The 24,367-nt window shown below is 44.2% G+C and overlaps 3 protein-coding genes across 3 annotated transcripts; all 3 read right to left on the minus strand.

The window, feature by feature from the left end:
• Nucleotides 1-1,190: 1,190 nt before the first annotated feature.
• cxxc5b (CXXC finger protein 5b) lies at nucleotides 1,191-3,989 on the minus strand. Its single transcript, XM_006781838.3, has 2 exons — nucleotides 3,719-3,989; nucleotides 1,191-2,868 (listed from the first exon to the last, which is right to left on the minus strand). Exon 2 carries the CDS (start codon nucleotides 2,678-2,680, stop codon nucleotides 1,787-1,789), a length of 894 nt encoding a protein of 297 aa, XP_006781901.1. The 5' UTR covers nucleotides 2,681-2,868; nucleotides 3,719-3,989; the 3' UTR covers nucleotides 1,191-1,786.
• Nucleotides 3,990-5,160: 1,171 nt separating this feature from the next.
• zgc:110843 (CDGSH iron-sulfur domain-containing protein 1) lies at nucleotides 5,161-7,466 on the minus strand. The gene is made up of 3 exons (XM_006781837.3): nucleotides 7,267-7,466; nucleotides 6,387-6,589; nucleotides 5,161-6,041 (listed from the first exon to the last, which is right to left on the minus strand). The coding sequence occupies exons 1-3, from the start codon at nucleotides 7,343-7,345 to the stop codon at nucleotides 5,952-5,954; spliced, it is 372 nt and encodes a 123-aa protein (XP_006781900.1). The 5' UTR covers nucleotides 7,346-7,466; the 3' UTR covers nucleotides 5,161-5,951.
• A 778-nt stretch (nucleotides 7,467-8,244) lies between these two features.
• Nucleotides 8,245-17,080, minus strand: ube2d2 (ubiquitin-conjugating enzyme E2D 2 (UBC4/5 homolog, yeast)). The gene is made up of 7 exons (XM_006781836.2): nucleotides 16,805-17,080; nucleotides 14,312-14,375; nucleotides 11,793-11,824; nucleotides 11,552-11,629; nucleotides 11,296-11,401; nucleotides 10,842-10,935; nucleotides 8,245-9,463 (listed from the first exon to the last, which is right to left on the minus strand). The coding sequence occupies exons 1-7, from the start codon at nucleotides 16,826-16,828 to the stop codon at nucleotides 9,418-9,420; spliced, it is 444 nt and encodes a 147-aa protein (XP_006781899.1). The 5' UTR covers nucleotides 16,829-17,080; the 3' UTR covers nucleotides 8,245-9,417.
• Between the last annotated feature and the right edge of the window lie 7,287 nt (nucleotides 17,081-24,367).

The raw sequence follows: 24,367 nt of genomic DNA on the forward strand, positions 1-24,367 counted from the left end.
CTGTCCTCCGTTCAATGCCCCCCCCCTCCTTTTTTTGCTCCTGCCATCTTGCAGGCCAGTGGAGCCAGACTGCAGGCGTTCAGGGAGTCACTGGACCTGCTGGGCAGCGGGTGACACAGATTTCCGGTGTGTGTGTGTGTGTGTGTGTGTGTGTGTGTGTGTGTGTGTGTGCATGTGTGACGAGACCAGGAGGAGGAGCGGGGTGGGGGGATTAAGCTCCAAATCACTAGAAAGGCACTGAAGAGAGGGGGGTGAGAAAAGAAAAAGCTGCAGATCCAAGAATTTGAAATTCTCCCTTTGTCTGGGAGATGAAGAAACACTAGACTGTGGACTCAAAACTAAAAGACTGTGTGTTTCTCATTCAGTGGGAGCGTTGTAATTGCATGATGTTGGAGCTCGCTGCTTTTCTCCATGAGTTGGCAGTGTCCTGCGTTGGCTGGCGTGCAGTGCTTTCCCTCTCTCTCTGTCTCTCTCTCTCCCTGCCTGACAAACACACACGCACACACACACACGCGCGAGCACGGACGTGCACATCCCCCTCCTGCCCCCACCCCCACAGATGCACACTCACATACACGCACACACACAGTCCCTCTGCGATCCCCCCTGACTGAAGGCTCACAGGAAGTGCAGCCGTGGCCCAATTATAGCGTGACACCTCGGGCCGGCCGTTGCCATGGTTACGTCTTCCCTGCGGTCCCCTGGAGTGTGGCGCCGAGGAAGAAGGTCTTATCACATCAGCCATCGTTACGGCAACAAGCAAAAACCCACCCTGTAGCCTCAGCCCAGCTGGCTGTGTATTCGGCTTGAAATCTGCCCCCCCCCCCATCTGTGTGTGCGAGATTTATATATACGTACGTGGAAAATTTAAAAAAAAAAGGAAATTGTGTGCGAGGAAGAGCCCGAATGTTTGTGATGATTGTGTGTGTCAGGTTAGGTGTGCTCAAGTGCACGCACTGGACTTGCCAAGGCAACGTGTAGGTGTGTTTGTGTGTCTGTGGGGTTGTGATAAGGCTCTCAGCCACACCATTAGGTGACTCATAATCCACACACAACCTCACACACACAAGAGCACATGTGTGCGCAAGCAGAAACAAGGTTGCAAACGGACACATACGCCCAATTACAAATGAGTGCACACGCACACACACACACACACACATAAAGACGTAGCATAGAGCTTGTAGACGAGTGCACATGGCAAATTTCTTTTATTTCAAAAGGGCAAACAGCGCTATACAGTACAAGTTGCACATGAAATAATTTAGCCGAGGCCAAACTCATTCACTTCTTACTGATGCAGTGACGTCAGAACAACAGAAACAGAACTCCCCTCGTTAGAAACAAAACATTTGGCTCCTCTTTACCTTTGAAGCACAGTACATCCAAACTGGAAAGCAACGTAAAAAAAAAAGAAAAAAAAGAAAAAGGAAGAAGAAGACATAATGTTTTCCAGATATTTACAGTCTATTTACAGAATTTTTGTCATCATCTGAATATTGACAAACATTGGTATCCTTCTTTCTCGCCTCTCCAATTCTCTGATTGTCAAAATGGATGGGAACGTGTGTGGACATTCTTAAACGGGAGCTGCAGCTCCGCACGAAACACAACATCTTTGAACGTCTCTGACAGTCACAGTCCGAGCATGTTAACAGGGTGTCCTGTGGGTGAGTGTGTGTTGGTGTGTGTGTGTGGTTTTGTAATTTTTGTTTTGTTAAAACTGCAGCTCCTCAACAATCATCCAACTGGGAACCTCTGACAAATCCTGCCACCGCAAGCGTTACTATCCGTCCAAGGCTCCGTTGCTTCTCTCCTGTGCCAGACCCAAAGTAAAATCAGACCCCCTCAGATCAAACCCAGACACTCTGCTCTCAAACCCCGGCCCCCCGGGCTTCCTCTTCAGCTCCTCACACTTCCTGTATTTACAGATCTGGTGTCCCCTCTTGCGATTGCGGCAGCTGCTGCACTGTTCGCAGTTCGTCTGACGCCGGCACGGTACGCACTCCCCGCACCTCTTCCTCTTCCTCCTGCCTCCGCTGCTCCCGCCCAGGGAGCTGGGAGAGTATCCTTCGGCCACCAGCCCCTCTATGCCCTCAGCTCCCATGGCCGTGCTTCTCCAGTGACCTCCCCCCATCTGGAAGCCTGCCAGGGGGAAAAGGGCAGGGCTGAAGGGGAACCAGGCACCCAGGAAGGGCTGGAAGTCAGTGCTGCATGCAGAGGAGTCCTCTTCCTCCTCCTCAGGCCCGGACCCACCTCCCTCGCCGTCTCCCTTTCCGCTCTTTGCTTCTGCAGCCTCCCTCTTAGCTGGCTGGCTGCTCTGTGCGCCCAAACTGGCTTGCTCTGTGGTGGCAGGGGTGAGAGCCAGCAGCCCAGCGCGCATCAGCAGCTCCGCAGCGTGGGCCAGGTGGAGCCCGCTGGGCGACTCCCACATGTCAGGCCAGGAGGGGGCCCGGCGAGGCTTAGCGTGGCCGGGCTGGGTGGCCCGTTGCTGAGATGAGGAGGGCTCCATCAGGCTTTTGACATCCACGGCCGGGGAAGGGGTGGAGATGTAATGGGAGAGGCTGTAGGGGTGGTTAGAGCGCTTAAGGCTTGGTCTCAGTGGCTCATTGGGGATTTTAGCACTGCTGTGGGCCTGATCCGGGGAGGAAGGGCCAGCGATGTCTACCGCGGTGGACATAGCTGGCTACGGGGAGTTGTCTGTCCTTGTGTGAGTATGCGTGCGCGTGTGGGAGGAGAGGTGAGGGAGAAGGGGATTGAAGCCGATGCGAGGCTGACAACTGTCCTGCTGTTACTTCAGCCAAAATGGCAAGCCTTGGCCTGTGTCCCTATTCCCATTCTCTGCAGCAGCCTCGGAGTCCTGGAGAGCTAGAAATGAATAGGGGATGAAGAGAGGAAGGTTAAGAATAGAAATGTTGGAGTGACAAACACAGAAAGAGAGTTACGAGGAAAGAAGGGCTGGGAGATATGTTCTCAGTCAGAGCCACCAAACACAGCCAGAGAAGCAGAGTGCAAAGATTCAGCGCTTAAACACAAAAATATTACATGCATGTGCACAGGCTCAGAAATCAAACTCCCCGGACAGAGATGAAGGCAGCCATGTATCTGACACACACTGCATGCTTGCCAATGATTTCCGCATACAGGAGGCAGTATCCCTTTAAGAATTTCACGGTATATCAATGCAATCAATAACAGAGCGACAACAATATGCAAAGATATGCGCATATGCGCAGGTCAAATGTGGAGCGCGCTTTTCAAATACATTTTGACGACTGCTGTTATGTGTGCCAGCCAAAGCTTAAGCTCAGCAGAGAAAGACTAAATAAGGGACGCCGGGGGAAAAAAACAGGCTGTCTTTTGTCTGCTATCGACGACGAGGAGCGAGGTGCGCAACGATGCGGTTGCTGTGGATAAAAAAAGACCAGGCTATGTTCCGTGTCCACATTTGTAGAAAAACTACTCCGCTGATTAAACACGGGAGATGGGTGTTATTACAAGACCGGTCAATCGCCCCTTTTGGCGGATCGATCGGGAAACCAGATCAATCATTTGGCCGTTATTAAGGTTACCTAAGAAGACGGTGCTCGACCGACGCCACGGCGAGCTGACCACAGTCCGAGTGGTCGCTGCGACACGGCGCTGCGCGCAAGAAAAAAGGCGACAATACAACACGGCGAAAATCAACAGGAAGTGTCGAGAAAAGCTCCCCGCTTACCTTACAAACACGACACGAGCTCTCCTGTCAAAGATATGATGAAGTCATGAACTAATGGCGTGGTGATTGTAGCGTATATGGACGGCGGAGCTGCCGATTCCTCCTCCACCTCTCCGTCCCGGAGGGTCTGCAAACACTCTGCACGGAATTTGGGGGCGTCGCTCAAAATGCGAAGTGGACTCTGCAGTCGAGGCTCTGGTCAGAGCGACCCCGTGAAACGTCCACAGAAGCAGATCAGCACACACCGTTAGCTGGCAGCGGGAATACTAAGGCGAATCAAGGCCACCGGTCACACGCAGTCAACAGCACAACTGAGACACATGTAAAAATTATGTAAACACCGGGCACACTTATAATTTACACTCGTTATATTTTCTCTACTAGAAATTCTTGTTAGATATATATTTATATATATATATATATATATATATATATATATATATATATAGGAAACTAGTCAAAAGCCCAGTTTATTAATTATTCCTGTTTGTCCTTTTATAAATCTTTAAATGTATTCAATCAAACTTTGCTATATTAAATGTTCAGTAAAGTAGCTAAAAACTCTTAAGCGTTTACTGTTTGTGCAGTCCAACATAAAAAAAATGCTCTTATTTAAAAAAACAAGACATAAAAAATCCAAACAAAACAACTCTTCCCCTTAAAATGGTTTTATATACAGATTTACTGTTTATTTTTTTTACCGTCTGAACTGGTGTTTTATCCACACCGGAAGCCAGCGCCGTGACCTTTCATACATAAAAGCACACCGTTTTGGGTTGTGGTGTCACACACGGTGGATGTAAATAAATATCAAAACAAACAGCTACAAAATAAAATTATATTTTTACAGGTCACTCGGAAAACAGGAAGAGCCCTGTGAGCTAAATTAGCCTGTTTAACATAAATAGCCTTTATGCTAATGTCCGTCTGCTTTGAAGCACGTGAGCTCGCTGTCTGTTAAAGGTGACTCCTCACGCGGGGACGGCGGAGTCCACTCCACCTCTTCTGAGAGTCCTCCGTTGCATCTGGCACGCAGCCAGATACCTCGTGCGTGCGTGTCTATGTGTGTGTGCGAGCGCGCGCACGTGTCACTATGGGAGCAGGGGCCCACCGTGTTCGCGTACACTGCTGTCTGTCTGGCCTGGGCGATCCGTGTAAACACAGCGTCTTCTAGCGGTCACCGCAAATACTGCTCCGTCTTAAAATGGCCACTGGTGTCGGTGGACACTGCAGCACGGGAGCCCCCCTCACTTCCGTCTCTCCCACACAAATCACAGCCCCGATCCCACCGCAGTCACACACACAGAGCTGTTTACTCATTACCCCAGTCCTGCGTTAATCCATCAGCACGGCATTGTGACACGCGTTCCGATCCTGTGGTGGAAAAAGGCGAACGAATGCAGTGGGAGTGTGTCCTGAAATGAATAAATGAAGCTTTCAAATTGGGTCACTCAAGTTTTATTCACAATGTACAGAACAATGAATCAAACCAGACACCCCCGCAGCCAGTAGAAAAATCAACCTGCTGAAACAGCAGAATATATTCTTAATGGGCACGAGCTGCTGAACACTTCACAGATTCAACACAAGTTTTCCCAGAAAGCCACAGGAACTGGTTACAAGGAGACAGTTTCAACAGTTCATTAACAACAAACTAAACTTCTACCTCCTCTGACTAAAGCAGCAAAACAAACAGAACAATGTGTGTTAACATTCATATAGGGTTGTGTGAGCGTTTGGATTCTGGTTTAGATTTAAATTTAAGGCCTACGCTTCAGTTCACCGAGACGCTGGACTGACTGAAGGTCTCATCTTTCAGCCACCTGCCCCACAGCCGGAGGAGGTGGCTGAAAGGACACCAAACATGAAGGCACAATGCCCGCACGGGGAAATATTTCACCTTTATCAGGCCCAGTGAGAACTTTAAACAAACGGCACATTAAGTAGGTCATACTGCGAGCTGCAGTCATAGTGCCACCATATCTAACTGTTATCTGTCCTCAAATGACCTTTGATTTCAAAGTCACACTAAGCAGTGTCAGACCAGTGTGGCCGGTTTGATATTAAAACTATGTTTTTCTGTTATGGGCAAAGGACAACGCTCAGAGTTTGGACTGAACATATCAGCGTCATACTGTAATCATCAATCAGTGTGACACGGCAATGAGAATGACAGATGATCGGGCCGGGCGCGCGAGGAGTCAGGGAGGGCCGAGTTCTCCGGTGGCTCAGATTACGCGTCCTTCTTTTTGATGATGAGTGGTCCAACGTTGTCCCCGGTTTCCTCGTTGTGTTTAGTGTGGGAACCATCGCAGTAAGGGAACTGCAGGGAAGAGGAGAAACAACAACAACAGAATTCACTCTTATCAGTCATATGAAGAGAGTCTGTTAGCCACATATGAGTTCATGCTAACAGCAGTTTGAAACCGACTAAGCATGTAGGGCTGTCAGAGGGTAACTTTCAGCGCAGGTCAGGGATGTTAAAGATGGTCACATCCCATTACCGACTGGGATGTGATCAGCACAATATGTGTCAAACCGTGACCTGTTACTGCAGAAAGCTAAGCAGTTTTGGACCTCTGATAAGATTACCTGCAAGCTTAGAAAGCTCAATGACTGTTACTTGAAGTTTAAGCTAAAGGACATTTATCGCTGCCTGGGGACCAACCTTCTTTGACTTCCAGCAGCGGCAGTACACGGCCTTGGTGGCGATGTCCTCCATGTCAAAGCTGTGGACCACTTTAGGGCTGTCTTTGTTGATGCAGGTGTTCACTTGGCCCTTTTTGCAGCTCCGCCTGTTCAGGTACTGGCTGACGAGGAAGCCTCCGACAGCTGCAACCACAGCCACCGGCACCGCAACCAAAAAATGCTCTGAAAAAAGACAAATATGATGAGGACTTTTATGTAATGTCTTAAACAAGTGATCATAACTGTCATTTGAGGCAACATCGTTTTAGTCATCATTTCAGCCTGTCGAACCTAGTGGCATTAACAGTTTCTCGGTTCTGAAAGGGTTTATGCCAGAGTAGTTTAGGCCTATTCTTAGAAAATCAACAAGCAGGTATGTGGCTGTGTTTTCCAAGGCCAGGAGTGGCGAAATTTTTCCAAGCTATAGAGGATTATCTGCCGAGTACTGAGAATCACGTTTCAGAACAGGAATGTGGGCCCTGCTGTCAGACCTGATCAGCAACTTCTGTGAACTTCTGCTTGGCTAGAGCGGCGGGAAGCCGGGCATACGGAGATAGCGTTTAGCTGTGCCCCACACAGAGTGAAGTCTAAAGTTGGAAAAATTAACCCGTGTCCCACTGGGTTCGATGACCGGTTAGCCAGCTAACGGCGCCATGCCAGAAGAAGGGGAAAAGTTTACAATGCAACTACAAAGTCTATATAAAAATATTTGAGTCTTTACGTTACTATTACACGCGGTAGCCTCAATACAACCACGCAGTATCCTACAGTTTTTTCTACAACACTGTCGCAGACCCGCTAACGGCTAACAAAACACTCATACAAGGCTAGCATGCTATTAGCCAGCTTTAATACTTTACCTTTAGTTAACCTGAAACCCGAGCTGGGTAAGTCGGGTATCGGAGGCATTGGCATTGCAGGTAAATGTGTGGCTGACATGTTGGGAGTTTTTTTTTCTCCTCGGACGGTGTACTGTATGTGATCAGCGCTCAGCAGCAAGGTCAACCACAGAGCTTATCAAAACTCGATCCACTCTGACAGCGTACCAAACCTGCTGCGTCATTGCCCACCAACCAATCAAAACCGAGGAAGAACGAAGCTCGACAAGGATAAGAGTGTAACCCCCATACCATTTCCGGCTTCGCTTTAGCCCTCTTTGAAGTTGGAATTGCCGTGATGAGTAAAACGTTCCAGAAATAAAATAAATAAATATTACGTTTTATTTTAAGTGTATTTGTTAAAACTCTTCACTATCGGGTCCATAGCCAAAAAATAAAATTCCACTGCCTGGCAAATGTTCCTAACGGCGGATAATTATCTTGACCACTGCGAGCTTTGGTGAGTCCCATTTCCTTTACAGGTCACTGGCTTAAAAAAAAAAAGAAAAAAGGAGGGGGGGTTGAACATCATAACTTTCACTCAAAACAAACCCCATTTATAAATTTACAATGCTTAAATATATAAATTATGAAGTTTTACCAGTCAAAGCTTTTAATTTAGCTGTGACAGAGCTGGAAGGTCTCCCAACTTTTAACTACTTTACATACCACCAGAGGGCGACAAATGACCTTTTCTAAAGGCTTGACTGGACTCCACAAGCGCCCAAGAATTATGTAATTTCAAAAGCTTTCAAGTCTTGTATTTTTGTTATGCTCCCCAGTATTCAAAGAATTCTGTGGAAGAGAGGTAACCATAAAAGAATGAGGTAATTGCTCATCTTATTTATCTTGTTAGATTTCTGCAGAACTTCCTCTTAACTGCATTCAGATGTTGCCAACCTGCCTCTGTATGCCTTTTTCAAAAAGAGGCTGAGTATGAGTCAACACAGGAGTCGAGGGTTTTTATTACACAGTTTAATCAACACACAAAGCTCAACGAGCCTCTCAGGTAATTCAATATACAGAGGTTTTGTGCAAGAAGAGTGGGTTCTCCTCGCACCCAGAGCCCAAGCCAGTCCCATAGCCATTTAAGATGTTAGCCTCTAATTTAACAATAGCAAAAAAAAACAAACAAAAAAAGAAAGATAAAAGCAACCTAAAGAATTATGGGGTGGGAAATAAAAACACAGGTTAAACTAAGAAAAAAAAATGAATTGCTTAAATACCTGGTCCAGAACCTCCACTTTTTGTGAATAAAGAAACGGTGGTGGTGAGGGTGACATGGGGGTTACAGTTGTGTGAGCATGTGTGCGTGTGTACAAAGGGGTCAACTTGGGTGAGGGAAGATTGGGGGAGGGAGGAATGAGGAGCAGGAGGTGTGGGGATAAATTCAAGTCCTTTCATAGAATCCAACAGAAGACCAAAAATAGGCTGCGTGTAATTTTTTTCCATGTTACATAGCCTTGTATAAAACACAGAGTGCCCTTTGACTACTTCCTTGAAATGTCACCCCTACAGATGGAAATCATTAGGACAACAAAAACAAGAAAGGGTGCAGAGTGTAAAAATCCCTCCATCTTACTGTCCCCTCCCCCTCAAAAATAAAATTAAACTGGAAGATAATGGGGAAAAAAAAGGTCCCCTCAAAGCTTGACTGGTGCTTAAAGGAATGCTTTTAGTGATGGTGGGTGAGAATGCGGGCGTGCAGGGAATAAACAGGGGAGGGTGGAGGATCGGTGACAGCCCAACCTGCTTGGTGACAAATGGAATACAGAAGTCAGGAGATGGAGGAGGAGTTGGTAGGTGGTGAAAAAGGAGAGATGGGCTTTACCGTTGCAAGTTGACAATATGTACACTAGAGGAGGGGTGGGTGAGCTGAGGGGCAGAGGGAGGGAAGGGGTAAAGATAGAGCAAATAGAGGGAGAGAGAGAGAAGGTGGGGCAGAGGGAGTTTTACAGGTACTCTGGTGAAGGGGAGGCGTGGCTCAAAGAAAGCACTCCAATGGAAACCAACAAGATCTTGTTTAAACTTTTCATTTGTTTGTATGGTTTTTTTGTTTGTTTTCTCTTTACGTCTGAAGCTCCCCTAGCCTTTACGTCGTAGAGGTGGTTGGCCATGTTTCTACCCCCAACACTACATTGCATACTTTTGTGTCCATTCCCGAGCTATTTTGTTGTACCTGTGAACAAGAAAGAAAAAAAAAGAGAAAGAGGAGAGAGTGGTCAGTTTTAACTTAGTGAAGGATCAACATGTTGAACACTTGTAGTCAATCTGCACCACTGCCTTTACTCTGACTGGTCCCATCAACGTGTCTGAAACGGGGCGGCTGAATTAGAGCAGACGCTCCCCGAAGTCTGAATCGCAACGAGTGTGGCCGCATCACTTTTCTGTTGCGACGTCACCACGACTGTTCAAAACTTGCTTGCACTTTCAACAATTTAATTGGCCATCCACTGCCTGTCACTAAACCTGCACAGCAATTAGGTTTTTGTCAGAGTGCATCAAGCTGGGAAGAAGCCAAAGAGGAGGGCAGAAAGTTCATGAGCGAATGGCACAGAGCAGACACATCATCCTCATTTTACATCGTAGGCTCAGATGAGTGCCATTCTCCTTTCTGTCACGATAAAGATGCTTCATATGAAATCCCTCAAATACTTTAATATAAGACAAAGGAATTTTCAATGGAACGTGTCCATTTTTCTACACGATAAGAGAAACGTGCTGTATATAAAACACACCTGTCAGCACGACTCTCTGGCGTGAAAGAATAAGAAATAAATGTGTAAAGTTACTGAAAGAGTTGTGACTTAATTTGTTCATTCACATAAAATGTAATTTTTTATTTTTATTTACTGTGGACCTGTACTGTAAGATTTTATTATTTTTTATAGTAGATATTTTAAAAAAAAGGACCTTTTCTGCCATTTAGTCATTTATCTACTACTTAATTACTTTGATGTAGCACAAATGACCATGGGGAGCTCTTTGGGTCTTTATAAAAGTTCCAAGTTATGAAAATACAGTTTAAAGTCCAAAATATATGCAATATTTTTTACTTTCCAGAGCCAGTGGGCCAAATTGGGAGTCTTTGTTGAGCCGATTCTGGCTCTCCGGCCTTATCGATCAATCGTTAATTTCACAGGTAGCAAATTCTGATCGTCTCAACAGGGTGACAACTCCAGAAAGGTGGCATTGTCTGTGCCCAAATGTTTGCAAAAAGCTCAAGTTTCACACGCTCTAACATTAGACATGCCATTTTTGATTAGTCATGTGTGAGGGTGAATGAATGCCTTCTTGACCATAGCCTGTATATAAAAGTTGGACATGGCCACAGGGGATATTTGCCCATTATGAAGCCCCGAGTTGGGTTTGCTGTTGCTGTCTGGGTGTTTCGAAACCAAATGTGGGGAGTGAGTGACACATCCGAACCTCACTGTTAACTGTGCGCCTATTTTTAAGACTCGTGGTGACAGTTTCAATTTTTTCTGTTATGTCACACACTGTTAGCAACAGTGTTACTAGCAACAATCTGAAAAGGCACATGAAAGCAAACTCACTTTTCCCTGTCAGTCTTGTAGATGCGGGCGATCTCGGGTACTAATGGGTCGTCCGGGTTTGGGTCGCACAGCAGAGAGCAGATGGACAGGAGAACTGGAACAGACCACACAAAAGGTTAAGAGTTCTCACAAATAAAAACTGACATTTTCAGAGTTTGGATACATTTTCCTTTGGATGACCCTCACATGCTAGCATGTCCCATCTATTCCACTTCTGATCATAAACATAATTGGTCTACAAAAACACTCACAGTGCATGAGGGACGCTATTTGTGTAAACCACTGTATTAGCTCAAGGACCATCTCTGACATTCACTGAGATAGTGCTGCTCCAGTTTAAATCAAGGACCTCTGCCGCAGGAATGCATTTAGAGGTAGCGCTTTCATGACAGAGAAAAAGAAAAAGAAAACGGGGCGTTTCTCTTTTACTCTGCAGCCAGAAACATCTCCTTACCTTTGGAGATGGTGAGAGCTGGAGACCACTGTGATCGCAGGATGTCAAGACAGATGCTGCCGTTGCTGTTGATATTTGGGTGGTAGATTCTTGTGGTAAATGCAACCTGAAAACAGATGAATGGGGGGAGCCAAGAAAGAGGGGGAGACGGCAGAAAGCTGAATGACGTAAAGCTGTGGCACGCTTTAACGGGCAAGAGGAACTTAGGCGCCCTCTGTGTATGAAAAGCTACTTCTTTGCATGCTCTGGTTCTCACCTTTGGCGGTTTGAAGGGGTAGTCTGTGGGGAAGTGTATGGTCAAGAAGAAAACCCCGCTCTGGTAAGGACTGTCATTCTGAAGGAGAGAGAAGCCCAATGGGCTTCATTACAATTATGGTATAAAAGGAAACAGGCAGGTGGAAAACTTATAGTGAGAACAATTCAGAGTCGTGCTCATGTACGTGAATTTCCCATAAACCTAAAGCAACGGTTAAAGTTGTGACTGTGTGAGTACTTACAGGTCCCATTATTGTGGCTTGCCAGTGAAACACTGAAACAAAAAAGGAGAAATTTGTTATGAAACTCTGAGGACATGATGTGTGTCTGGGAAGTGTTAGAATAAATAATGCCTGTTTATTTATACAGTTGAGTAACAGGCTTTAAATAAAGTGCAGCTGAGGACAGTCTTTTCTTAATTAGAAATGATTACATATACACTTGCAGCACATGAATAACACTAACCTGCTGCTTCAGAGGAAATTAATAAACAAGAAGTGATTTTTTTAAAGAGCTTGGATAACCACCAAAACAAACCACTGTAATCTGACTGTGATCTTTTAAACCTGTCCAATTCAAGCATCCTGTCTGAGGAGAAATGTCACATTTGTGAAGAAAGCCACAATAACTGCATTTCACAAGAGACACCGTCTTGGTTTTTTGATGTTGATGGCAGGAAGCGATGTGTACAGCAAACAAATAAAAAGTTCTGCTACCAATTTTTTCCCGCACAAGTACAAAAGTTAGACGCTATTGTGCACAAACACAGACTGCACACCAAAATCCCAGGACGCAGTGCTTACGGGATCCACGCTACGATTGTTTTAAAGTCTGACATTTTAATGACACAAAGGAAAAACTCCTCAGACGGTTGTTGTGATCTTGACAGCATACGGACACATACGGAGGTGTCCTGCGCGTGAGGTCCTAAGATAAAAATCAAATGTGTTTGTTTTGACTGGAACACTGGCACCTAAATGCAACATCCCCCCCCCCCCCCCCCCTCACACACGCACACAAAGGATATTAACACATTCATGGGTTAGTCTGAGTTTCAACACAACATATTCATATTTCATTTAATAATCTTCGAGGAATCTTGCACATAAGTTTTGTTGTTTTAAAGAATAGTTTCAATAAATAATTTAGGAACAGATATCAATATGCAAAAATCAGTCTGAAGACATGAAAACAGACTAAAGAAACAATAAAGCATGTAGATTTTTCCTAAAAACAACACAATATATGAGAGCACAGCTGCACTGTACACCCTGTGACGATTCTGGTTATGTATGCAGACGTCACAAACCTCAAACATGAGATAACAGCGTGGGTGTCGGTCTCTTGTTGAACCCAGGTGTTGCACTCAGGATGTGTCGGGCAGGCAGCCGCCGCATTACTACCCCTGGCTAAGTTTGCGTCAACCTCTGTGCAATGACTGGGGCAGCACGTAATTTGCAAGTCCATGAGTTCATATTTAAATCAGTGTGCATACACTTAATATAGTCACTCTGTCTATTTTTTTAAACATCCTAAATACAATCTGTCTGTGTTTATTCATGCTACTTGTTCTAAACATACCCATCTAGGGCTACTATTACTCCCACACTATCATTCATAAAAGACATGATTATAAAGGATTACAGCTATATGTAAAAACACTGCTGTATTACCAAGACAGAATAAGATCAATCGTTAAATGGACTTAAATATCAAGGCACATCATCAGAGCGATTAACTGAATGTATCCGTTTGTGTATATAGCACGGGACAGCGTCAGATCTACCACAATACAAGATCTTAATGTATCAAAATATTTCTTAAAAGCAACTAACTAAACTGGACACTGGTCATTAAAAACTACAGTTTGGATTTTGACGTTACAGCAGGGTCAAGACCAAGTTGATGAGATCGGGCCAAAGTGTAAACTCCAAAATTTTGCAGGCATTTATTAAAAAAAAAAAAAAAGAGGCTCCAAGTGTCTGGATTTACTGACACTTAAACCTCAGGTCACAAGATTGTGGACACTGTGGTTTAGGACTGAGTGACGGGGTTATTGATCAAACCAGAAATGCATCAAAGAGAAAGTGTTAAACTGCTCACTAAACATTTTCCTTCAGTACAAAAAAAAATCCCCATATCATCAAATTCTTTCAATATTCTGTACTTTTTCTTTTTTTTACTCTGCACACAAATTTTAGCATTAGGACCAAATTTTGTTTAATTAACCTGCAATAATAGGAGCACCTTGGGAGTTTTACATACAACATTTAAAGTACTGGTTACAAGGAAACATTGACAAACATACTACAGTTCAGTTCAGTTAATGCCTTCTGCGTTTCATTATTGGCTCAGTCTATGAGATTAAAAAAGAAATCTGAACTCTGATTTACTCCAAACATTACAAAAGAAAAAATACTCTTGCTGTGAAAGTAAAAGTAAAACCTACATGAAGCAATACAGTGGGTTATGCTTTTATAATTACCCAGAAATCTTCACAATAGGAGCTGCAGGTATTTCCTGGATGTGAGCTCTAAGAATAACCCTCAAGCAGAAACAAACACTAATTTACTCTATTTTATAGATGTTGGTCTTCATGGATCTGTCATTGATTCCTAAGTCATGTGCGAGTATAATTTGATGATTGAAAATGATTTGGTCACATAAGATTATGAATAAGTTCAAATAAAAAGCGGGAAAGGGTTTTGAATCCTGCTTACACACAGCTAACGTGACACTGTGGGTTTAAATGTTGACTTACTGTCATCTCCTACTGGTCCTGCAGAACACTGGGCTGGTGGGTCCCGTGCCAAGTCGTTCAACTCCTGAGACAAACCAAAGAGATGTGAGTTGTTTGGGTCCGGCCATACAGCGAAGTATTAAATAGACCATAAAAACTAAGAACCGATAAGAGGGCTAAAAACACCAGTATCTGCATACAGGATAGCATTCACTGATGAAAGTGTCCTGTTTATCTTTTGTGTCACATCAGTATCGTGCCAGATAACAGTCCAGACAGTGTGTTTAAGAGGTGAATGACATTTAGTTCTTTGTAATTAAGTAGGGCCAAACGAAGAAAAAAATAAGAATAATATAAAGTAATTGATTTTAATATTTTCCATTTTGAAAAGAAATTTAAAATGTTAAAGATTGAAGTCAACTCCCTGAGTTCATCAAAGGGTGTTAGGAAAGTGTGGAAGGTTTAAGGTGAACCTGCCAAACTGCATCTCAAGCTCTTAGCTACAATGTATAGAACAGAGCACTTGAGTACTTTGCTGTTTTCTTCTTCTTCTTTTCTGTGTGAGGTCCAAGCAAAGCAGTCTATATATTAACAGAGAAAATGTCCTCATTTCTAAAACACGATTATCAGTGTATTTTGACTTGTCTCTGAAATTCAACTTAATCATTAAGAATATATCTTTCTAATACACACATTTTTAAAGTACCCTTCAACAATCCTCCGAATAAACTGAAAGAAGAAATGATAAAAAACAAAAAACAAACAAAAAAGGAGCAAGCAGAAATATCAGCTTTAGCCAGGTTGTTTTACAAACACCAATATCGGGCTATTAATTAAACAATCCGCGCAACCCCAATCTAAAGAACAGAGAGAAAAAGGAAATGCAACATAAAAATAACCACACAAGAATTTCCTCTGTTTAAGCATGTGTTTGGGGTGGGCACAAAAAAAAGAGCTTCAATAATCTTATAGAGGCTGTTCTACTTACTACTTCCTCTGCTCACCAGGAGCTCTGTCTTGTTTTCAGACAGCTCCTGAGGCCGGTGCCACAGCCATAAAGGCTCCCTGCTACAGTAACTCTCAAAGCATTTCCCGGTGACACAACAACACTACTATAGCACCCCGAGCCTTTGCTTATGGCACTGACCGCTATTACGTAACAGCCTTTCTCCAGGTAGAGCGGCTAACACACGTACACCCAAACCGAGATCACGGTAATTTGACAACAAAGCTTTTACTATAGCCCACACAGCCGTGTAAACTGGTTAGCTCGCAGTAAACGGTATGCTGGTAACGTTAGCTTAGCGTAAACGCTAACCTCTCCGGCTCGACAGCAGCACAGGATGTCATGTAAGAGAAACATGAAGCGAGCTGCCTGGCCAAATTATGACATGCCTTTATGCTACGTGGGGAATTAATTGCAACAGGACCAAACAACGCGGAGCTAACTCAATCAGACGAGCGACACAATAACGATTATAGGGCTCGCCTGCTATCAGCAACATGCCATCAAAGGCGAACAACGCGTGGGGCCTGTTTTTACAACACCGACTCGCTGCTAACATTAACAAGAATTTCCTTATGTACCGCTTCTCCCGCTGAGCCATAAGCATGTTCAATACAAACAATAACATGGCTGCTTTGACATGACTACTGCGAAAACCTGCAGGTTATGAATTAAGATGACAATATACAGTTAACGAAAAAAAACGGGGAGGAGGTACATGCTCGCTTCCGATATGGCGATCATTATGTTTGAACTTTTACTGTTCCTCTAACAACAGCAAATGATCGAATATTTAAATGGCTAGCGACAAAGAAGCCGTCCGTCCTTTAATTAAATAAGCTCTGGACTCCTGAGCTAACGTTAGCGTTACCGCTAGCCGGATAACTTCAGTTATCTGTCAAATCAAATAGCGGGTTAAGTAAACGTAAGCCGCCGTGTTAAATAATGTTAGCTACGTAGGCTGCCGTTTATATCGACTAATGAAGACATATCTGATAGCATATCGTGAAAACTGCCGCTAGTTTACTATAAAGATAGAAATGTAGTCAGCTAGCCTGACAGAACCCTTTAGCTCATCCAAACTAGCCAACAACCGGGAGAGATAATGTTAGCCAGCAGCAGCTAACACACCACTAATACCATTAACTAGTGACAACCATGGCAAGCTAAACATCTTTTTATACGCGGTATCGAATACATTCTTAATGAACCGAAACAGATTGTGAAGCTATGTGACACAACCAAGAACAGCTAACACAGCCAATGGTGGAGTTGGCCCATTTGTAGCAGCACTGAAAGGCGGCGCATTGCTGCTCTCAGTGTCGCCGCTCGCTATTCAGACTCACAGACCGTTAGCTGCCAGCTCAAACCTAACTTGAATAAATAGATCCGTTTTTCAAATTATTGTCAGTACAACTAATCTGCCAGACAAGCATCCGCTAGACAACCTTGGAATTAAATCTATAACCAAACTGCGAAATCCTGGGCCTCGCCGTTCACTTCCTTACCTTGTGAATTCTTTTCAGAGCCATTGTTGTGCTAGCGCTTCTGACAGGGAAAACGTGCGATTAAAATGGCGATTGATATCACTGTCCGTTAGTAATACTACGATTTAGCTGTCATATAAGATCGTTACTGTACATATAATTAACTGGTTGCTACCAGAAAGAACCACCAAGCGAATTTTGAGGCGAAACTGAAAGATAGAAGCGGTAGAACCGCGGTCCTTCCTCCTACTGCAGCGGCTACCAAATCACTGCGGCCTGTGTTCTGCTAGCAGCAAAGACGGCAACACTTCCGAATTCCGTTTTTCACAATTAAACCACGACCATCTAAAGGTGACACAACTACCTTGCTCTCCTCCATCCTCATATAACACAAAAGTAAATCCGCTTTTTGACTGTTACATGTTTACAGTCTCATAGGAGACGCCTTCAAATTAATATTCTGACAGGCTTTTCTGTGCAATGTCCTCAAAGAAGCATCCTTTTCCTAGGCTGGAAGTAAACCTTTACTTTATTCATGCATAGAATTATTTGGGCTGCAAACATGATTACTATACTTCCATACAACAATTTGCTGTGATATTAACAGTAAAAAGATGACACATCTGAAAAGTTGGACCATGGAATACTTGGCACTTCCGTAAACCTCTCTAAAAAAACGGGAAGACAGGTCTGTGCGTGTGTGTGTGTGTGTGTGTGCCAGTGTTTTCTTTGGTTTTCTCAACAATAATTCATTCCCGGTCTACCTCGCTCAGGCAGGTGTGTTGCCAGTAGTACAAGAAAGTTGTGTTTGGATGTGTCGGACAACATCCACTGCAACAAGAACCATCCATGTAAAGCTTGCCGCAGCTGTTCAAGGCATAGATTCAAGAATGAGCACACTTGCAGTTGAACAGTCAAAACAAATATGTTTTTTTAATGCTTTATTTTATTAGGTTAAAAAAGACATCGGTGGAAAAAAATGTTTAAGAGAATTCATTAGAACTTTTCTCAACCTTTGAAGAATTTTCCCAGCTTAAACAGTATTTATTTCCAGTTTATTTCGCTAAGAAAGATTAAGAAAAGAAAAACTGGCCGCTACACAGTCCTAGAGAACTGCCCAGCTGCAGTGAGATTCAATATCCCAAGCTCAGGACAGGAGATTTCATTTTATCCTGAATTAAGAAAAAACCTAAACAATTTTATAAAATGTTGTGGAGGGCCGCCTTTGAGAGCAGGAGTATTTAAACAGTAATCCAATATCTGTTAACATCGCAAATTATAAGTCTTTTCACACAGGTACAACTATTTTGCATCAACAAAAGCAACCTGGCTGGTTTACCAAGCTCAAGACTTCAAAAGCTGGGAGCAGCTGTGTATTTTCTGTCCCCACACAATCATTATATTTTTGGATTATAGACTAGCAGGATTTATCGTCCATTTCCGGACAGAGCCTGAACTATTCAAAAATGACAGCTGATTGTATAATTTACTTCTTTCCTTTTCTGAGATCAGTAATACTCAAATATTCAGTGGCTTAAAACATTTTGAAAATGTTTCTTAAAAACCTTTATTCTGAAAGCAATTTTCAAACCGGAAATAGTGTTGTTGGCTCGCTTTTTCACTGCGTTACCGCTAGGGAACCCCTTCGCTGACATGCGCACCTGAGGGATCGCGGTGCACGCCGCCTACGTAGTGGTGCAACTGGCGTCATTGTGGCTCCCGCCACGCGAGGGTAAGGCTGAACGGGCACGGTCTGGGCTGAGCCAAGATGTCTACCCAGTATATGTCTTTTGCAGTAGGTAAACTCCCGGGACGTGAGACTAAAATGGTTTACAAGAGTTTCAATGTCGTATGCGTCTTGCAGTGCAGTGCAGCGCAGCAGTTGGTAACATGCTAAAGCCGCTGGCTGTGGCTATAGGTGTAAGTCCACTTTCAGAGGCTTATGTAATAGATAAACTACTGTCTGGGTTTGTTTAGTGCAGAGATATGACTCGCGACTGTGGGTGCGAGCTCGTTGGCGGAGGGCACATAATTGGTTTGTTTAAGCAAGAGAAAAATATATTAGCTGCACAGTAACTGCAGTTTATGTTTGTGCCTTACTTGTGTGGTTTTGTTTTGTTTGTCTCGGTAACTCGTTGTTATATCCGTGTGGCACACAATGTTCCGCTTTCTCAGTTCTCAATATTCTTCAGCAGGGGTGTCAAACATAAGGCCCGGGTCCCAGAGTCGGCCTAGCAATGAAGGCCCATTGGACAAGTTTGGACAATGTGAATGAGGGCATAGTTTTTGGACTTTTAACTGTATTTGCATTTAAAGCTTTGCCAACTGATAAAGAGCTTCCCCATACCGCATTCCTACTACATCAGTGTTATTAAGTAATAGATAAACAATAAAGTGATAGATGTTTTTTAGAAATTAGTTTTTTTCCACTGTGGGACATTATTAACAAAAACATGGGCAATGAGCTACCAAACGTTTCTATGTAATTGAAAACATTTACACTGTGTTCCAGATACATCAGACAGAAAAAAAACAAAAACAGATTTCTTCTGGTTCTTAGCAAAGTAGAGCGATTCAAGTATCACTAGCAATACAGGATAATACTTATGTTATAATGCTTTGATAGATCAAAGTATCTGGAGCTGATCCAACTCCTGAGCAAGAAGTCCGAGTTGAGTGGGAGTTCAACAAAAAACTTCCAACTGGGAACTCGGAATTTCTGACTTTGACTTATTCAGGAATTGGCTATTATTTCTTAGAATTTATACACGAAAAACTTGTTTGCTGCAGCACAATTTGTTTAATATGTAGAAAAACTGAGGCACACAGTTTAAATTGCACTTCTTTTTGTTTCCTGAGAACCAAGGAAAGGAAACAAGGATCTTTCGGTTTAACTTTTTTTTGTGATGTCCTGCCTATTTGGAGCTAAAAGAGGCCACCCAAACACATGAGATATCATTGGAAAGGCCAGGATGTCATCTTTTGAGCTGGTTCTCAGGAGGATATTGAGACTGTGTAGTTAAACGTCTTTACATTGACAGAATGGGAAGTTTCAGTAATCCAGCCCACTTAAAGATTAAAGTGTCCCACGATGTAAAATGAGTGTGACATTCCTGACCTACAGAATAACCAAGAGACTCTTTCAGGTACAAGTTGTATTAACCCTTTAAAGCCGGTCGGAGCGGGCACGCTCCGTTTTGCATAACTATTTTTAAATCCTGGTAGAACTGCAACCACGTAAGCTAGCGCAATAACTTTTTTTGCATATGAAACCGGAGGAGTTGTAGTTACATCTTATGCCATCAGCTTGATCTAGGTCATAGTTTCCTTCCACGTATAGCTTTGCAAAAACTGCAAAGTGGAAATCAGCCCAAATAGACTTCAAAGTAATCTCCACAGTGATTCTACTTCAGGAACATGAACAGGTAGAAAAAGAGGCTACAGGTTGACTCCTCATCGCTGCCTTTGTTACCTGCTGAAGCAAGTTGTCTTGACTCTTGTAAACCATATCCTCATTTTGGTTCATATCCTCCTGAGAACCGTGGAAAAAAAGAATCTTCCCATTGAACTTTGTCTGTGATTTCCTTCCTCTTTGGAGCTAAAAGAGGCCACCCAGACAGATGAGATATCAATGGTAAGCCCAGGATGTCCTCTATTTAGTACATCGGGACTTAGTAGGGTAGCTTAAGTAAGTCAAAACAGATGTCCATTACAGAGGACATAGATGAATAGGCTGTTTCTCAGTAGGCTATTGAATAAAAGTGATATGATAAGATGTGTAAATGTTGGTCATATGTTTGCATTGTTGTTTGGATATGTTTTGCTAATTTCTTATGACAGGTAAGAATGTGGTCTGATGCTCTGTTGTGTGTGCTGAACGAATAATCACAGATTCAGCAGGAGGAGCTGGAGCTAATACCCCAGCAGACTCAGGTCCCTTTTATTGGGATTGCATGATATGATTTCATCCTCCCTGAAATAAATTTTAGGCATCGATGGCTGTATAGCAGCAGGTGATGCAGAACCTGGTGAGAGTATGGAGTGGTTGTTGGTTCTTCTTCAGTTCCAGTAATATTTAAGGAACCTTGCTCTCGTTGGGAGGAAGTGTTTGATGAGCCAGCTTGTTGGGGCCCTGCGCTAAAAGATCTTCCAAATGTGTTCCATTGCTACATCAACAACTATAGTGAGCAACACACGTGCAAAGTTGGCTGTGTGTGTACATCTCTCTGATTCCTGTCAGGATGGTATGGACCATGTGATGATGGAGCGGGACAAGGTGGCCTGGCTTTCTGTTGCTGTGTGAGTGGCAGAGACTCAATCCAAGTTTGTTCAGAATCTGAGATCGCACGATCAGGAGAGGACGATGCTCCCAGAAGCCCCGCAGTCCCTCCATCATCACTTCCTGTGGTTCGAGCAGTGTGGATCTCTCTGTTTCCTGCTGCTTCTGTTTAAGGATCTTCACATTTTTTTGACTGCTCTGAGGAGTGTAGGCTGTCTGCAGATTAACATTTTCATTTCCAGGATTCATTTTTAAAACCATTCAAACATCACAGATATGCTGAAACAGTGTGTAATTATGACTTTAATAATTATGTAATTTGAGAGACACATACCCGAACGCTATATATATATATATATATATATATATATATATATATATATATATATATATATATTAGGGGTGCAACGATACTCGTATCGATATTGAACCGTTCGATACAGTGCTTTCGGTTCGGTACGCATATGTATCAAACAATACAAAATTTTTAATTTATTTTATCAACTTTCCTTCTGATGGTGCTGTCTGTGTTGAGCGCTCAGTGGATCTGCACTCGACAGTGCAGCCTAGGCGGAGTAGTCGAACGCAGATTCACTGAGCGCAGGGCAAGCTAGCGAGACAGAAGTTAAGCTCTCCTTACAACATGGCAAATTGAACCTCCCCTACCCTCATTCAGATGTGGCGTTTGGAACTATTTTGGTTTTCATGTGATGTATGACCCTGAAGGTAAGCGCGTCATGGACTAAAGTAAAACAGTATGTTGGATGTGCCAGCAATGCTCAATTACATTGGTGGGAACTAGTGTGTTACCGCAGTTAGCTCGTTAACGTGTTGGCCATCCAGCCCCACGCACGGGGCAAATCCGCGGTAGCTCGTTAACGGAGATTTGCCCTGTTGTGGCGTTAACGTCATTTCAACGAGATTTACGCTGACAGCACTAGTGGGAACACAACGAATATGACTGCACATTTACGCCGACATCATCCTAGTGCAAAGACAAGTGGAAGCAGACAAAAACAACAAGCACGCATGCTATAAACTTTACCCGAGTCATTTAGACAGCCGTTAGCACATGATTCTCCTTATGGGGACCTGATATGTTTAATATGCTGCCGAGAATATAGCCCAGAAGAAGCGTATAGTATAGCTTTTATTTTGGAAAGAGCCATTTCTCTGTAATAAACTCTCTTTTCCAAAGATGAGTGATTCCTCTAACAGATACAGGGCTCGCAAAATCGCTAGCCCGACGTCCTGGGGATGGCGATTTTTCCAGTTGGGCTACCAAAATCTATCTCTGCCCTGCCCGTCGGCCTATCGTAGGAAGGAAAAATATATGTCAATGCTTTTGCATTCTTTCGGAAATGTAGCTGGGTAATTATGTCATTGGCATCGGTGAGCCACTGTCAATATGTGACATATTAAAATCGCGTTTGAATTTGCGCTTGTTTTTTGCTTTCACTTTGCAATCGCGCGAACTGTGTATAGAGAGCAACAGCACTGATTGGTGAGTGATGATAATTTGCGCACCAATTCCTCTGACATCATCTTATCAATCGTTAGCTTACTATGCAAACATGACAAGTGAAATTCACAATTCACAAGTGAAATGAAAACATGTGAGAGGTTGATCGCGCAGAGAATCGCTGAGCGTTATGTGAGTGCCTGTGTAAAAGCTGCAAGATATATATTTTAGTTCAGCTGAGCCAAATAAGACAGGTCAGGGTGAAGAAGTGACAGCCAAAGAAAAGCTTACCACAAAACGGAAAAGTTATAACAAATCAGACTATAAGGCAAAAAGAAAGTGCAGCTTTATGGTTTCATGGACAAAAGAATTTCTGTGGCTGCAATATGATGAGCTAAATAACCAGGGCTGCACATAAGTGGTCCACAGGTGCGCATTCGCTGTCAAAATAAAAAACAATAAAACCTGCACATGTCCGGAAGAACATGTGCAGGTTTAAGTCTGTCAACACACACAGTCTCCCTTCGACCCCCAAAATCCAAAACAAAATGTTTCTGGCCCGGTTCGATAACCCTGAATGGGCCGTCATACAGCGGCCGCAGCGGTGTCCTGTGGGCATCGTGCCTGACAAAAACAAACTTGGCAGTCTCTAAAGTCTTTGGAACAAAAGTGTCAGGCACGCAATGGTGCACCGGACCAGGAACCCGAAGCGAGTGCAAAAGCGGGTTGAGAGATAGCACAGAAGGATCGAAGCAGGGGGGAGGGTTCTTGGGCAAGAATTCTCCAGGCACGCGGAGGGGCTGACCAAACACTAGCTCAGCTGGCGAAGCGCCGAGATCCTCCTTAACCGCAGAGCGCAGCCCAAGCAAAACCCACGGGAGGCGGTCAACCCAATTGCCATCCTTTAAGGAGGCTCGAAAAGCAACCTAAAGCGACTGGTGGAACCGTTCACACATCCCATTAGCTTGCGGTTTGTATGCGGTTGTGCGGTGGACTTTAGCCCCCAGTCCATCAGCCATGGCCGACCAAAGCTCGGAAATGAACTGGGGGCCTCTGTCTGACGTAATGTCCGCGGGTGGGCCGAAACGCGAGACCCAGGTTGACAAAAACGCCTTGGCCACCACTGCTGCGGTAGTGGACGCCAGGGGGACCGTCTCCGGCCACCTGGTGGTGCGGTCAGCAACAGTCAAAAGGTGCGTAAAACCTTGTGACTGCGGCAGAGGACCCACCAGATCGACATGCACATGATCGAAACGTTTGCCGGGTATGAAGAACTGCTCCAGGGGCGCCTTGGTGTGTGAACCTTCGCACGCTGGCAGGGAATGCACGCCGACGCCCATTCCTTAACAGATTTGCGAAGGCCTGGCCAAACAAATTTAGAGCTGACCAGTTTAACAGAGGCCCGGACCCCCGGATGAGAGAGAGCATGTACCGAGTCAAAAACTCGACGACGCCAGGAAACGGGAACCACTGGGCGAGGGCGGCCGGTGGAAACGTCACAGACGAGCAGGGGACCACCGTCCTGCACGGGTCTGTCCTCCAGTATGAGGCCCGTCTGGGTGGATTTAAGCGCGAGGATGTCCGGGTCACCGCTCTGATCGGCAGCCATGGCGGAGTAGTCTATGCCGAGAAAGACGGGAGAAACCAGCGCACGGGACAAACAGTCAGCCACATGATTGGATTTACCAGCCACGTGCCAAATGTCCGTGGTAAACTCAGAAATTGCTGCCAACTGGCGCTGCTGGCGTGCACTCCATCGATCAGAAACCTTGGACATGGCAAACGTCAAGGGTTTGTGGTCCACGTATGCGGTAAAGTGACGACCCTCGAGAAAAAAACGGAA

Source organism: Neolamprologus brichardi, chromosome 2 (genome assembly GCF_056152115.1).
Source record: "Neolamprologus brichardi isolate AB-2024 chromosome 2, ASM5615211v1, whole genome shotgun sequence".
In the NCBI taxonomy this organism is placed as follows: Eukaryota; Metazoa; Chordata; class Actinopteri; order Cichliformes; family Cichlidae; genus Neolamprologus; species Neolamprologus brichardi.

Bases quoted from the DNA above. Each gene is read 5' to 3' on its own strand.
- zgc:110843 (XM_006781837.3), bottom strand. From the start codon at position 7,345: ATGTCAGCCACACATTTACCTGCAATGCCAATGCCTCCGATACCCGAC. The intron at 6,590-7,266 runs GTAAAGTATTAA...GTCTTTTTTCAG, and splicing joins GGGTTTCAGGTTAACTAAAG to AGCATTTTTTGGTTGCGGTG. The intron at 6,042-6,386 runs GTTGGTCCCCAG...TCTTCCCTGCAG, and splicing joins GCTGCTGGAAGTCAAAGAAG to TTCCCTTACTGCGATGGTTC.
- ube2d2 (XM_006781836.2), bottom strand. From the start codon at position 16,828: ATGGCTCTGAAAAGAATTCACAAG. The intron at 11,825-14,311 runs GTAAGTCAACAT...TTTTTGTTTCAG, and splicing joins AGGACCAGTAGGAGATGACA to TGTTTCACTGGCAAGCCACA. The intron at 11,630-11,792 runs GTAAGTACTCAC...TCTCTCCTTCAG, and splicing joins AAGCCACAATAATGGGACCT to AATGACAGTCCTTACCAGAG.
- cxxc5b (XM_006781838.3), bottom strand. From the start codon at position 2,680: ATGTCCACCGCGGTAGACATCGCTGGCCCTTCCTCCCCGGATCAGGCC.